At 40.6% G+C, this 15779-nt stretch overlaps 1 protein-coding gene across 9 annotated transcripts in view; it reads right to left on the bottom strand.

The window, feature by feature from the left end:
* The window catches only part of LOC121917252 (HMG box transcription factor BBX-like), a 181072-nt gene extending 165726 nt beyond the window's left edge, over positions 1-15346 (bottom strand). For 5 of the 9 annotated variants that reach the window (XM_042443034.1, XM_042443033.1, XM_042443030.1 and 2 more), the window contains exons 1-2: positions 15322-15338; positions 13689-13765 (exon numbers count right to left, since the gene is read on the bottom strand). In XM_042443034.1, the coding sequence (XP_042298968.1) occupies positions 13689-13765; positions 15322-15325 (81 nt within the window). In that variant the 5' untranslated portion in view covers positions 15326-15338. Of the gene's footprint in view, positions 1-13688; positions 13766-15321 lie in introns of those variants that run through there. The other 4 variants (XM_042443031.1, XM_042443027.1, XM_042443032.1 and 1 more) reach the window with 2 other exon arrangements.
* Between the last annotated feature and the right edge of the window lie 433 nt (positions 15347-15779).

Below are 15779 nucleotides of genomic sequence, written 5' to 3' on the forward strand. Positions count from 1 at the left end.
TATACTGTTGGAATCTGCTTTGATTCCTTGTCAAAGTATACTATGCCGTATTAATGACCCATTTTGTCCCTCTCCATTTGCCACCCACAAATGGGCAAGGGATACGGATTTCAAGTCCACAAAAAGGGAGGGGTGATTGTACTTTTAAAATTATCTTCCAAGCTCTGAATCCAGCCCAAAGGACACTGTTGAACTATATAATCAATTATTCTATTTGGGTATTTCTCTTCTTTGTGCTTCCTAAATCACTATGCCTCATATTATTTCCATTATTTATGCTGTATTACTTAATTTCTTCTTATAATAGTTCACTGGGCCAATATACCAAGATACTGTCCCAATTTCTTAAACAAAGAAGCATCCTATAAGTTAAAACTCATCAGATTTTACCAGTATCTTCACAGCAGTTATACAATTACAGACTTTATAAGAACATTGTCAAGCTGCCTATATATTGCACCAGGCAACCAGGAAAAGCCTTAGAAATGCAATTAGTGGCGCTGACATACTATCTTTGACTTTAATGATTGTAAATAATGTGTTTATAACAAGTGCTCCTATAAATTATCATTGACAAACCAGAAGAGGTAATAGAGGCAAAGTGATATAAAATACAAAATAAACTATATCATAATGTTAATGTGAAACATACCATGGCAAAAAGCAAAGCAAAATAAAATTGAAATGTGATTTGACAGGATGTATTACAGAAGCTAAAGATCAGTGCACCTTTGCATCTGTCTACTCAATTGACTTTTTAGGGGGTAAATTCTAATTTATTAACAACTATAAATGAAGGGATTACTAATACCAAAGTGTACCCAACCAAACCCACTTCAAAAAATCAAATGAAGCCAATGTAAATTAAAAGGCCAATAACCTTAACATCAGTTTTGGGTAAATGTGATAGAAATAATTATTTATGATAAAACTATCATGAATAGAAAAAACAGTTATTGAAGAAGATGACTTTGGCAAAAGTAAATCCTATCTTATTAATATTTTAGATTTTTTTCAGTTTATCATCAAGCATGTTGAAAGAGACAGTCCAGCAGACACAACATACTTCTACGTACATTCAAAATATTTTTTACTTAAAAAGGGAGTCAAGATGTATCTCTTCCTGCAGGCTTTCCCAGACTAGCCTCTCAGTGGCCTCCCATCAATTGCCCCTGAATTGACTCTGCTTAGTTTATAATTAAAATGTATTTTTATTGTGGATGGGAGGGTTTATGGGATATGATGTTTTACTGTATTTTAATGTTTTATTATTGTTAACCACTTCAATCTGCTTAGAGAGGCGGGATATAAATAAATTTATTATCGTTGTTGTTGTTGTTGTTGTTAAGTTCCTCATTAAAGGCTTCTAAGCAAACCTAGGAGGCATACGGGATAAAACTGTGGGTCAATCCCTTTTCAATCAGTAACTGTTTAAAAAACAAATTAGAAATAAATGGACATTTCTCTCTGTACAGGAGGTTAAGAAGAGGCATCCTCCAAAAAGATACACTGTGTACAGCTTTTTAAACTGACCCATAAATGCACTGGAATAAGGGATGAGGAGCAAGCAGTCCATAATTGAGAGGATTCATTTAGTGAAAACCAAATCAGTCTAAAGGAAATCAAAAAAGGATTTTTTATATATGAACAGCCCCCCCTCCACCCAAAGGGAAATACAGTTTAATGCAACTAAATGTAAAGTAATGAACAGACACGCTGACTTGGAGGGTCAATATGGATTCCTCAATAATATGTGAACACAAAATGTGGAGACGCTGAGAGAAATAGCTTCTAGATGGAACTTTTGTCTTGATCTGACAGGTTTCTCTCATATTCTTAAATGGAATTGTCTTAAAGTGTGAGAGATGGTATTAAGGGAAAATAAATATTAAGGAATTCTTGCAAAGAAAACGAGTGTGAGTTGTGTAGGTTTCATGGAATTTACTGGGAAGTGGGATTAATCAGGAATCAAGGACCCAAAACTCTTAATAGAAAGCAACTATGTAAATTATGAACTACAGTTGATACAAGGAAAAATCCATATATTGGGAGGGGGGCTAGTGCGTGTGGTCACTAAAATAATGTGAATCTTATCAAATAGCTCCATTGCACCCATGAACTGCTACTACAGTGCGCCCGCATCATACATGGATGCACTACACGCAGCTTTCAGCATACGCTGAAAGCCGCAAGGGAACGTGCGGGGCGCAAGGGGCGGCATGTCCCATTTAGATCAATGGGTGTGCGCCGGTGGCGTGTGCTCACCATTGCTCCATTGCACCACCAGCGCATGCACAAGCCCCATTACTTTCAATGGGGCTTGAGCATATGCGTTTTTTTACGAGGGAGGTCCGGAACGGATCCCCTGCGTAAAAAAAGGGTGCACTGCATAACTTATAATACAAATATATACTTACCTGCTCAATTAATTCAATGAAAGGTACAGGTATATGTAGGATTAGAGACTTAAGAATTGACTTTTCACTGTTACATCTATAGGATTGGACCCAGATTATGTCTGTGGAATTTGCACATGAAATAAAGGTAGAAGAAATAGCTAACACAGAAGAAAGAATCAAAATCTAAAAGGATTTATGCAGGTTGGAACTGTTAGCTGAAACTAACAAAACCAGATGCTACAGAGATAAATGTAAAATTTTGCATTAAGGTATAAAAATTGAAGACACAATTAAAGGATGTGAGAGACCTGCCTTAGGAGTAGTACATATGATGAAGATCCAAGAGTCTCACAGTGGGTCCCAAACGGATTATGAGCCAGGGCAATGGCTCTCAATTCCTTAGCTGAAGAAACGAAAGCAATCTTGCTATGCATTAATAGAAACATAATGTCTAGGTGACAGGAAAAAATATTTCCAACCTATCCTACATTATGCTGTATGTGGAATACTGGTCAAATTCTGGTACCTCATTTTGTAACACACATTGACAAATTAGAGAATATCCAGAGAGGGGCAAACAGAATGGTGAGGGATTTGAAAACCAAGACCTATGATGAATGGTTGAAAGAACTGGATTTCTCTAGCCTGGAGAAAAGAAGAGTCTGATGATATACAAAAGTAATCTACAAATATCGGAAAGACTACAGAAAATGAAGCTGTCAGTAAAGTGCCCTTCTGAAATTTTCTCAGCTATGCCATAGAATTTATACCGGGCAGCATTGCTTGCCTTGAACATAAATCTTACATAATCTGAAATCTTACCATTCTCTTCACTAAGCCACTCTTAATCTTAAATTGTATCTTACCTAAGCACACCTCAAAGATGTCTCTATGGATCCATATATATTCATATATAAATAATATACATACCTACAGTAGATACAATTCGGTTATTTTATATGCATATATCATATTTTAGAAAACTGAGCTACGACTGAGTTTTGAACTACTTCCTTCCATAGGAAGGTACATAGGACCCCAACCTTATTCATTGGTAACCTTATTTTATGTTAAATCTCACTTATTTCAGTGGGATTCAGTCAAGCTTCATTTGCTCATGTTTTCACCCATACTGTGTCAGTAGGTTTATAGGACTTTTGAAATGTCTGGCTGCCCTGAAGCATTGCCTACACAGTGCAATGGAAAGGACTTCATCAAAAATTCAGTTAGTTACATTAGCATAAAACTTGTTGCAGGACTCCTGCTTTCCTTTTACCGCAAAAATGATTAAATTTTTCCAGAGATTTACTTTTTTAAAGCCATGCCTCAAAAAAAAAAGAAAAGAAAAGAAAAGAAAAGAAGGAAGGAAGGAAGGAAGGAAGGAAGCGAAAAGAAAAGAAACTGGGGAGGGGGAAGCAATAGTATTGCTAGTTCCAATAGTGGCAGCATGCTTTCATTTTCACATTGTCCTACCACTCACATGCACAAAGCACTTTACAATCATGGCACAACAAATTAAAATCAAATGGAGTCTGAGGAACAATGGCATCACTACATTAGTGCATGGTCAGAGGGGGACTCTGAAGCTATTGCACTCCTTTTTTAAAAACGCTATAATGTTGACTGATTTAAAGTGTGTAACCTGTTTATGAAAGATGGGAGAATCCCCTGAGGCTCCACAGGACTATGACATCTTCAAGCAATAGCATGCATACCAAATATATGCTTATATACCACAGAAATCTCCTCTTCTAGCATTGGGGCTACTGTTTCATGTAAGGATGCCAGTGTAACAAATGGCCAAATGCCCCAAAGATGGGATAAAATGAAGTGGAAAGCACTAAATCACACAAACAAAAAGCACCAAAAATGCCTAGATGATCAGTATCAATAAAATAAATATCCAAAACCCATTATACTTAATTTAACAGGCAAGTTCAGGAAGTTCACACACATAAGCTACAAATCCATAGATAATGGAGAAGGAATGTTATAGAGAGAACTGTGGAATCGTTTAAGAAGTCTAGGTAGGCAAGAGTGTAATCCGTGCCCATCTTCAAGGGATTTTGCCCAAAGACACCTTAAGCATGAAATATCTGTAAATACAAAGCCAATAGTAGTAATCCACAATTTAGTTGAAGATTTTAATACTAGCTCAATTAAAGTCACAGCTTCCAAAAGTGCCTGAAAATCATTTATCACAAATACAGAAGAAACAGAATAAAATAATATAACTGAAGAATACTTGTTACAAATCTAGGAGTAATTATATTAACAGCTCAATCTGTTATTGGTTACCAAAGGCTGCTGCTGCAACACCCAGCATATTATTCCACTGTTTGCTGCCCTGCATTTTTAAGTCCCTGGGAATACTTGCTCCACTAGGGGTCTATGCCTGATTATGTCAGTCAGCTGCGCAACTGATGCATTCTTATTTCCTTAGTGGCAAATATTTATGTATCACTATCACTCTAAAGGAGGGTCAGTGTGATGTAGTGGTTTGATTGTTGGACCACAACTCTGGAGACCAGGGTTCAAAACCCTTTGGCCATGGAAATTCACTGGGTGACTCTTGGCAAAACAGAATCTCTCAGCCTCAAAAGAATTAGCTTACTTGCTAATTAGCTTACTTGCTGTTCACCGCTATGATCTTTGGAATAGCGGTTTATAAATAAAACAAATTAATTAATTAAGGCAAATCTAAACAAACGAATCCTACCAAGAACCCCCAGTGATAGGTTTGTCTTCGAGTTGCCATGTCAGAAAAGACTTGGAAGACACACAACAACCATCACCATAAATATTTATCGCTACAAATATTTATATACCTGGATATATATCTACAAGCTGTAGATGAATAAAATTTAAAAATATATAGCAATAGCATGTACATTTCTATACTGCTTATCAGTGAACTCAACACTTTTGAAGGCTCGTTACAGACGGGCCATATAGTACGTGCAGAGAACGTACTAGGGTTAGGAAGGGGCGGTGCTTCCGCACCCCCTAACCCTAGTGTGCGCTCTGCGCGCACAAAATGGCGGCGGCTGTTCCACACAGCCACCGCCATGATGATGTCACGACCGCGCCACCTCTATACGGGACAGCGCGGACGTGACGTTGTTGTTCCGCGCCAGGGCGCTTAGTGCCCCCTTAGTGCGGAGCAGAAAGGAGCCTCCGTTTCGGAGCTCCTTCCTGGTTTGCGCCGCTGGGCGCCGCCTTCACACAGCTGCGCCCCAGTGGTGCAAGGAGAAAGGGGCCAAGCGGCCCCTTTCTCCTCCTCCCCGCCGCCGCGGGGTGTCCGTTGGGGCTTGAAGCCCCAAGGACACCCCTTTCCCAGGCTGCGGGGAAGCGGGCCTTTTGCCGCTCAGCCCGGAAAGCGGTGGATCGGGGCCTCAGCAGCTGCCAGTCTAACCACTGAGGCCCCGATACACCGGGGAAAGGGGCGGATGCAGACCGCCCCAAACGGGCGGTCTGTAACCCACCTAAGTTTATAATCTGTAAACTAATTGTGCCCAACAAGCTAGTTATTCACTTTACTGACGTACGAAAGGATGGAAGGCTGAGTCAACCTTGGAGCCCTTAGGTTCAAGTTCACAACTTTGTGGTTGCAGTACTGGCATTTAACCACTTGCACCACCAGGACTCTCTAAAATTTAAAATACAGTGGGCCCTTGTTATCCTCTAGGGTTTGGTTCCAGGACCTCCTATGGATAATAAAATCTGTGGATGCTCAAGTCCCATTAAACATAATGACACAACAAAATGGTGTCCCTTATATAAAACAGAAAATCAAGCTTTGCTATTTAGAATTTATACTTTTTTGGAATATTTTCAAGCCGTGGGTGCTCAAATCTGTGGATGCTCAAATCTGTGGATAAGGGGAGGTCGACTGTATATGCAGTAAATCTGCTTCACATCACTGTCACAACTGTTCGTTGTTGCTCTATGAGTACTGTTTGCATTTTCTACTGTAAGTGCTCATGTACTGCAGCTGTCATACTACCTCAGAAGAATTAACAGTCCCTTCCACAGGAGTAGGACTACACTTTGCATCCTCAGTCTATCTTTTATGGCTGGCACACACTCCTCTCTACCTACATCTGCTCAAACCATCCCTACTTATACTTCACTGCAAGACCCTGCATAATTTGCTTCATCAGTGTAGCACATTAAATTTACACTTCTGTGGTGGTCGAATGGCCTTTGCTATCACTCCATACCCATTTGGCCTAGTAGAATAGGCTTCATTCTCTGAAGATGTCAGCCACAGATGCTGGCAAAACGTCAGAAAGAAACTCTGCTAGAACATGGCCACATAGCCCGAAAGACCCACAAAAAACTAAGAATAGGCTGTATTTTTAAAGCAGGAAAACAAATAACTAGCTTCCCCCCTTGGTTATTCACACCCAGTGTACCAATATTCATACATTATTTTCTACTTTTTTTGCCACAGATTGGACATGACTCTTGAAGTTCTTTCATATGTGTAACAGACAGAGCTATTGTTAAGGATAGTGGCAGTAAGCAGATAGCTCTGCACAAGCAGAACAGTACCGACACAAAGACTGGTCGGTACTGTCTTGAGGGCAGGCTGGTGCTGATTCAAGCTATTCCGAATAAGAAGAAAGGCCCAGACTGATTATGTCCCACAAGCAGGTGTAACCCTATTGGTTTCTTGTATATCTAACCACCACTGAGCATACAGCTGTAGTGCTACCTTCTTGCCTGTAGCACTTAAGTACTATCTAGCAGCTCTTTTTGTTAATTAGACACAGTATTATAGAATAAGACCCTTGGTCCCATTTCCAAAACCCCTGGCATCCATTTCAAAAACAGCCCATGGAGCGGGACAGACCAAAAAGCAGCATCATGGTGGTGTCCTGTCCACACGGGCGCCGCCATGATGATGCTGCCACCGTGCAGTATCTGTACATCACGTACGTCACGAGTGCGCCTATGACGTACACAACACACCACAAAAAGAATCTGGAATAACCGGGTTATTTTTACTGCAGAAGGGCGATGTACGGTTTGGCAGCTGCGACATCCTTCTGCAGTTAAAACAGGTGAATCCAGTTCGCTGTTTCAGGGTGGTCTGTACTGACCCTAAGTATCCTTAATCCTCTCTGCATTTATTCCAGTAGATGTGACACTATAAAATTCATATCCATTTATGAACTAAATGTAAAAGTTGTCAAGAACTGAGGTAACTGTGAGATTTACAGTGCTTTCCAGAAATACTACCAAGTACACACCCTTCCACATTTAGTTGTATCACAACCTGAAATTTAAGTGGATTTAACTTATATTACCACCACCTGATTGTACAAGATTTTCACCACTGGAAATGTGCAAATCATTTTTATTGTGAGACAAATGCAAAGGAAACAAAATCCAACTGGAACTTATTGGTTTCACAGGTATTCTTCCCTGCTCCCCGGTCAATACTTGATAGAGGCACTTTTGGCAATAATAATAGCTGTTATTCTTCTTAACTAACTTTCTATTAGCTTTACACATCTGGATTTTGTTATTTGGGCACACTGTTTTTAGCAAAACTGATCCAGCTATGTCAAATTGGATGGAACTGCTGGTGAACTGTAATTTCCAAGTCTTGTCAGAGACTTGTAATCAATTCTAAAATATATAGGGAGGGGGACATTTGATTGTTTGTTTGCTTTTAAACCACTGTTCCTCTACCTATGTGTTTAGGGTCACTGTGTATATGGAAAGTGAGCTTCTGTCCCAGGTCCCTTGCAGACTGAATACATTTTCCTTTACAGTTATCTTGTATGGAGCTTATCACACTGGGGCTAATTTCAGTATTAAGGAAGATAAAAGCACATTTAAAGCATCCTGCAAATAAAGCGACAATGGCGAGTAATTGCGCGAATGATTATCACATGCAACTGCACAAATAAAGTTATTAGAAATTCACTGTCGCTAAAATTCCGAAGTACAAAGATGCACGTTAATGCTTCTTTATGACCACTTTAACAGCGCATTTTGTGCGACATCATGTGAAATCATTTTGCATAATTGCACTATTTTTCCAGGATATTCACTGGATAAACTCCTATGTTTCTCCATCCATCTTGCCCTCAATCCTAACCAATGCCAGCTAAAGAAAAGCTCTCTCACCGCATAATGGTCCACTGCAGAGAACACATTCACCTTTTACACTCCACACAACAATTTTCAGCAACATCCAAAAGTTTAATTTCAGTCCCATTAAACCATAGAAACTTTTCCCATGTTTACTGTTGTCTCCCACAAGCCTTTTTGCAAACTCCAAGTGGACATTAGTTTGTCTTTGTTTCAGGAATGGCTTTCTTCTCACCATGGGGGAAAAGCCGGGAGTTAAAGACATAATCCCGGCATAATTGTGCGATCATACTGAAGATTTTCAGACATCACGCTCATCCAGGATTTATCCCGTGAAGATTCAGGAATGCTCCAGCAACAAACGATTGATAGGAAAATCCTGTGAATGGTTTCAAGACAGCGCAATAATCGCGCAACTGCAAAAGTGCGAAACCTCATAACGATGAAATCATGCAAGTGCTGTGCTGTCGTCATTTTTTTGGGGGGGGAACCCCAAAATCCCAGGGTGTTGTTCGGCATCTTAACTTCCTGTGTCGCTTTGCTGTCCCAAGAGCATTACTTCACAGTAGCTGCCATGAGGGTCTTTCTTGTTGTGTTCCCTGGTGTTTCTTTCAGATAATTTATTTTTTATTCCATTCTATCTCTTGATTTCCCCCTCATATTTTTCAAATGGGGGGTGGATACTACGACACTGGTATGTGTTTGGAGTGGGACTTCCACAGAATGTTTAATGGCTTGGTCAAGGACTCATGAGATCATTACTTTCACCTGAGATTTATGATGTTTACATGTACAGTGGGCCCTCCTTCTCTGCGGACTTGCCATCTGCAGATTTGAGCATCTGGGGATGGCAAGCCCACACTGACCCCAATGGTGGTGTGCACACAGCCACTCCACCAGTGGGGACAATTGGACAAAAGTCTTTCTCCTTCCTTCCTTCCTCTCTCCACCTCCGAGACTTTTGCCTTTGCTTGGCTTTGGGGCCGGGGCTGGAGTCAGGATTTGAGTCTTGGAGCCCCTGTCTCCAAGCCCAGCATACAGGACAGACCCAAGCCCCAGCCCTGGCTCCCTCCAGCCAATGGGGCTCTGAAGCCAAGCAACGCCCCCAAAGCGCTGTTGGCTGGAGGGAGGAAGGAAGGAAGGAAGGAAGGAGGGAGGGAGGAAACCCAGTCCCATTCTCCCTAATGGCAGCACAACAATGCCGCCATTAAGGATAATGGGACTTGAGCATCCACAGATTTTGGTATCCGGGGGAGGGATCCAGAAGAAATCCCCCATGGATACCGAGGGCCCACTGTAGATCCATGGGAAAAGTATGCTGCCAGATTATGTTTTAGATCAGATGCGAGATTGCACATAATCAATTACATAACTGTTGACACTGGGGACACCAGAGAGAAAACCACTCTGATTCCATGTACACATGCACAAATCTGGCCAGTCACGAAAGAATCATGCAAAATACCAACATGATGTGAAATGTGATCGCGCAATATTATTGTTGTTGCATCATTATGCCAATGTGCGAAAAGATATGTCACCACTGCACAAATTGTATCGTTAACAGTATAAATGCGGAATTGTGCCAAAAATGAGCCTAGTGTGATAATCTCCTTACATGTCTAGCTTTGTGGAGCAACTGCATGATACCTGTTGCATGGATAGCTTCTGCCATCTCAGTCACAAATCTCTCTAACTTTTTCAGAGCTACCACTGACCTCTTGGTTGCTTCTCTCACTATTGCCCTTATGGAGTTTTGCTGGATAGTCTCCTCTAGGCAGAACCATATTCTTTCTATTTTACAATAATGAATTTAACAGTGGTCCAGAAAATGTTCATAGTTTCTGACCTTTTTAATAAACCTATCATGATTGGCGCTACTGCACAACTTTACATTGTTTTGATATATCCTTGATATTTCATGCTGTTTGTTTAGATATGTTGTGCCACAAACTCTGGAGACTTCCAGAAATATTTGTACTTAATCTGAGATCAGGTAGCACTGGACCTGCACACAGGGAGATGACATTCAACTACATACATGAATCCTGGAAACAGTGGGCAGCACTAGAGTCTGCATACCATGTCCGAGCAAAAGAGGTAAATTTGTATGCAACTAACAAGTGTCAAGTTTTTTACTTCATGTTTGTGCTACAAAAATATTTTGTACCTTCACAGTGCTGATTATCTTGTACATCAAATGGTAACAATCCCTATTAAATCCCCTTAAATTTCAGGTTGTAACACAATAAAATGTAGAAAAGTCAAAAGGACTGGATACTTTATCTGAAGGTTTTGCTTTTAAAAACAAGCTCATTAGATTAAAAACTATATTTCAATTACGACCTAGAAACATGACACAAAGTTATCCCTCTCTGTATGTTTGTACCTGTGTATGGAGGGGGGCAGGTGCATTTTCCTAATACACCTGCATTTTTAAAGTAAATTATTCTTGTGCTTTATTTAAAGGTTTATTATTATTATTTTCTCTCCTGGAAATTTTATTTTGTTTCCTCCTCGTCATTTTAGGTGTTGATATTAGTAGGAACAAAGCTAACTTTAAACTCTAAATTTACTCTACAACGTTGAACATATTTTATTTTATTTTTTAAAAAATATTTCCATGTAAGGCACAACATGTCATTAATGATACATAATAATCATAATTTTTTGTATCTTTATACCACTGCAATCTAGATTCAGATAGTAGACAATATTTCACTGTAATAGTTTTCAGTGCTTAGCACTTTATGAAAAGTTTAACTAATGCACTCTATACAAAAAACACACATACCTAGACTCACCCACAGAAAACAACTTTTCCTACCATGCAACTATGTCAAACCTAAATCAAACAATTAAAATTCAACTCTATTCTGAAAAATTATGTAAACAATTTCATCGTCACAGTAGTTCTGGGCAGAGCTGATAATCTCAATTTGCCTCCCTCAACAAGTAACCTAAAAACAAGGGCTTGATACAATGTGCTTGACATACATTTATACAAGTTCCTCACATATTTCTCCTTATAATCCTTACAACAACCCTATAAAGTAGATCTGTTCTTGTTCCAATATTGCAGATAAAACACTAAGGAAGTGGTTAATCCTACTGAGTGCAGAGGTAAGATTCCTAGCATGTAACTCAGTCTTTTATGCATTAAACGCCATTATGCTGCATGGCATAAATGTTGGTATGTAGATGCTATGATTACATTTCTACTGTTAATACAATCCCATAGGTTTTAATCAGCACTCTTTTGAATCTATAAAGTACAGTGGACCCCTGTTATCTGCTGGGGTTTGGTTCCAGGAACCCCTGTGAATAACAAAATACATGTATGCTCAAGTCCCATTAAATACAATGGCATAGCAAAATGGTGTCCCTTATATAAAATGGAAAAATCAAGGTTTGATACTTAAAATTTATACTTTTTTGGAATATTTTCAAGCCGTGGATGCTTGAATACGTGTATAAAAAATCTGTGTATAAGGAGGGCCAACTATATCCTTAAAAAGGGGCAAGGAAACATGTAGCGCTCCAGATGCTGTTAGTCTTTAACTCCCAGCAACCAAACAGCACAGCCAATGATGAGGTATCATGGGAACTGCACTTAAACAAAATCCGGCAGGCCATTTAGATCCACACCTGCTACTTTTGGAGACCTATACTTTTGCCACAACTGACCCTTAATATATAATATATAGCTTTGTATTAAGCATAGTTCTCTTAACAGTACAGGACTCAAGATATTTCCTGTGAATCTCATGCCTTAATAAAATAGATATAAAGAATGATCTCTGCTAGGGAAAGAAGTTGGGAGGATTTCCTGTCTCCTAGTTTAATAAGAGTATGCAGGTTTGTACTATCTAACTGGAACGTTAACACACATAGGCTGCATCAGCCTCAGCATGAGGCCACCCCTTCACTCTTTCCAAGCCCTCATGGAAGGGCTTTTTAATTATCAAGTTCATCTGGATAAGTTCTCAAGCCATTACACAACTCACAAAAAAGCCCCAGAAGATTCTATTCCTACATAACTATTTGTCAATTATAAATTATCATTAATTTTTGTGAGTACTGCAAATAAGATGTAAACAGTAAAATTCACAAGACACACACATATATATTAACTGCATGTTATTTTCTAACTCGTAGGACAGTTCTGTTTGTTTTGCAGCACTGTGCTTAAATACATGAGAGTCAGTGTGGTGTTGTGGTTTGAGCATCAGATTATGTGGAACAGGGTTTGAATCCCCACTCACCCATCAAACCCATTGGGTGACCCTGGGCAAGTCACACTCTCTCAGCCTCTGAAGAAGGCAAAGTCAAAACCTCCTCTGAACAAATCTTGTCATGAAACCCCTGTAATAGGTTTGCCTTCGGATCCCCCAAATCTGGAAATGACTTGAACTCACACAGCAACAACAAACATTATCAATATGTTTAACCTAAATGGTCTTACACCCACAAATTCTAATGTTAAATTTCACAGTATATAATTTCCTCCCAAAAATCTCTCCATGGTTCACCTAAAAATCTACAATATTAAAATTATTATGAGAATACACAGAGCTTAGTTACTATTTAGTTTAGCTATGTTCAATATTTAGAGAGAAATAAATATAAGGAGAACTTTAAATGAGAACTGGAAAAACTTTAAGTATCTTCAAAGTTCAAGTAAGATGGACTTTGTACCCAACTTCTGAAAAGTGCCTCTGCTATTATCTACTATTTTAAAAACACATTACTCTTAGCTTAGTCTCATCTCTTCTAACAAAGGTTGGACAGTATTCTATACACCACAAATTCATTTGCACATTTTATAAAACTATAGTTCCTTTTGTAAGATGTTAATCATAATTTTTTGTTGAGTGGGGAGTGCAATGATTAACAAATGTTAACACACCAAATGCTGGCAACAAGCACTGCACAGTTTTAAGGCTTCTCATCTCTTCATTAACAAGCCACACATATCAACAGGGCATCACTCCCTACATATGTGTTTGTATGCACACAGACACTGATACTGTCACATTTCCTGAAAGTACCAGGTAGACATGTTTTCTGGAAGGACTAAAACGAGAAGAATCAGCTCCCATCAGACCCAAAGCAGGCTGTCTCCTATTAATAACAATGACACTCTTTGCCTGTGTGTGTGTGTACAGTTTACAAACTTACCCAGAAAGGCAAATGGAAATTGCAGGCAGGCAGAGGAAAATTAAGCTGTCTCCAAGCGTTTGTCATGTGATAGTGACCTATAAAATATCAAATAAAGGCATATCATCAGGACACCATGATTTTACAGTATTGCAACTGGCCCATAACTGCAGTGAGGCCAGAGGAATCCCAGACTTGCAACTTAATTTTGCCTCCCCCCTTCAAACTATCCAACAGCAAGTTCTTATTAAAACGTTAGCCCTTCCTTAAGAAGTTGAAAAGGCAAACAAAAAGATAGCACCCATGTTAACACTGGGACTGAGCAAGTGGAACAAATCATGGGAGGAGGCACCAGAAGGGTGGGCTTCTATCTCTTTCTATCTCTCTCCCTTTTAGGTATAATAATAGACCCAAGAAGGCAAATAGGGCAAAAGCTGAATTCAAACTGCAAATGGGAATCAAAACAGGAAGCCCCTTTGGTGTGCACATGCAATCGCTCAATGGGTAGGGAGGAACAATTTCAGCAACCTCACTCCAAATAAAAACCTGGAGACCCAGCCTGCAGATGAGAATAGTTTTGCATGAGACCCTGAAACCTTGTAGCTTAGTTTCAGGTAATCCCCCAGCTGCAGATCCTCCCTGATAAGATTCTTCCCCCTCCTCCATTGCAACCCAACAAGGAGGAACATATACATTAGACAAACCTGTCTGCCTGCCTCTAGTACATGGGGGAATCAGGAAGCGAGCCTTTGCTTGCTGCAAACCACCCACCCACCCCCACGATGCAAAGTGGAGGAAGAAGAGGAGGCAGGGCTCCCGAGGTCTGGGGGTGAACGAGAAGGTTATTAAACATGGAGTACATACACACAAGAAGGAAGGAAGAGCAGAGTTCCCCCCCCCCCCCCCTCTTCCCCCCCCCCCCCCCCACACCTTTATTTTTTCCACTGGTCACCATCAAGTTTGCATCTTAGTTACAAAAATGTCGATCTTTAAGACTGACAGAAAGAGAGAGAGAGAGAGAGAGAGAGAGAGTCCATCTTGCTGGGCAAAAAGGGGGGGGGGAGATTGTCAGTGGGAGGAGAGCAGCAATGTAGAAATCACAACCTCCTCAAGGGAAAAGTCTGCACAACACCTTGTAGAGAAGGAGGGAGGAGGAGGAGGATGGGGAAGGAATTTGGAGAGGTGGGGGTTGTTATTGAAGGCACTGCCCCACTCCTTCCTCCACACCTTTTGCAAGATCTGGTGAATCAGGACCAGCAGCAAGCATACATATCTCCCTTCCTGCCTCCCTTGTGCCCCCCTTCTTCCTCTGCCCTCCATCTCGCGTGGGCCCCAGCCATGATCCCGCGGCTGTTGCCACTGAAGCAGAGGAGGAGGAGGAGGCGCTGCTGGAGCCACATGGAAGCCCAGAATCCTTGTGGCTGCTCCATCTTCTAGCTTTGGGGTGGGGGAAGTGGGAAAGGTTTGGCACAGAGGAAAATCCCCACTGTCATCCCAACAACAACAACAACCCACCCAAGTGGGTGCCAAGCCTGCTCTCTCTCTTCCCCACCAGGAACGTGTGGTGAGCAGGGCTGGCAATGGTTTCAGAAAAAGCCCCAGGCCAAGTGACCATCCTGGCTCTTCCCTTCCCTATAAGATAGATAATACATACGCATACAGGCGTAGACCCCTTTTCTCTCTGTTATGTGACAAACTTTCCAACAGGGTCGACTGGCGAGAAGTCTCTAATTTTGCCTCTCACACTTTTAGGGAAAAAACAGAGAAAGAGAAAGGAGGAATGAAAGACAGCCGGAGCAAGAAGAGAGGATGGTGATGGTGGTGGGCAGTAGCAGCAGCCAAGAGTGTCCCCAAGTTGGCCATTCCCTTAACACGCCTCCACCATCACAACCATCACCACCACTTATTTTAGTTCCTCCAACTGGAAAATATAAATATAGGGTTAAAAAATAGCTTATCTATGGCTCTCTCTCTCTCTTTTCCAGCTTCCACCTCCTCCCCCTGTTCTCTGTCGTGCATGTTGTCTCAGCTTCTTTTTGCATCGTTTCACTTTACCTCCCTCTCTCAGCAGCAGCAATGGATTGTTACAGAGATATCTATAGAATATATATA

This window comes from Sceloporus undulatus, unplaced genomic scaffold (genome assembly GCF_019175285.1).
Source record: "Sceloporus undulatus isolate JIND9_A2432 ecotype Alabama unplaced genomic scaffold, SceUnd_v1.1 scaffold_13, whole genome shotgun sequence".
Lineage (NCBI taxonomy): Eukaryota > Metazoa > Chordata > Lepidosauria > Squamata > Phrynosomatidae > Sceloporus > Sceloporus undulatus.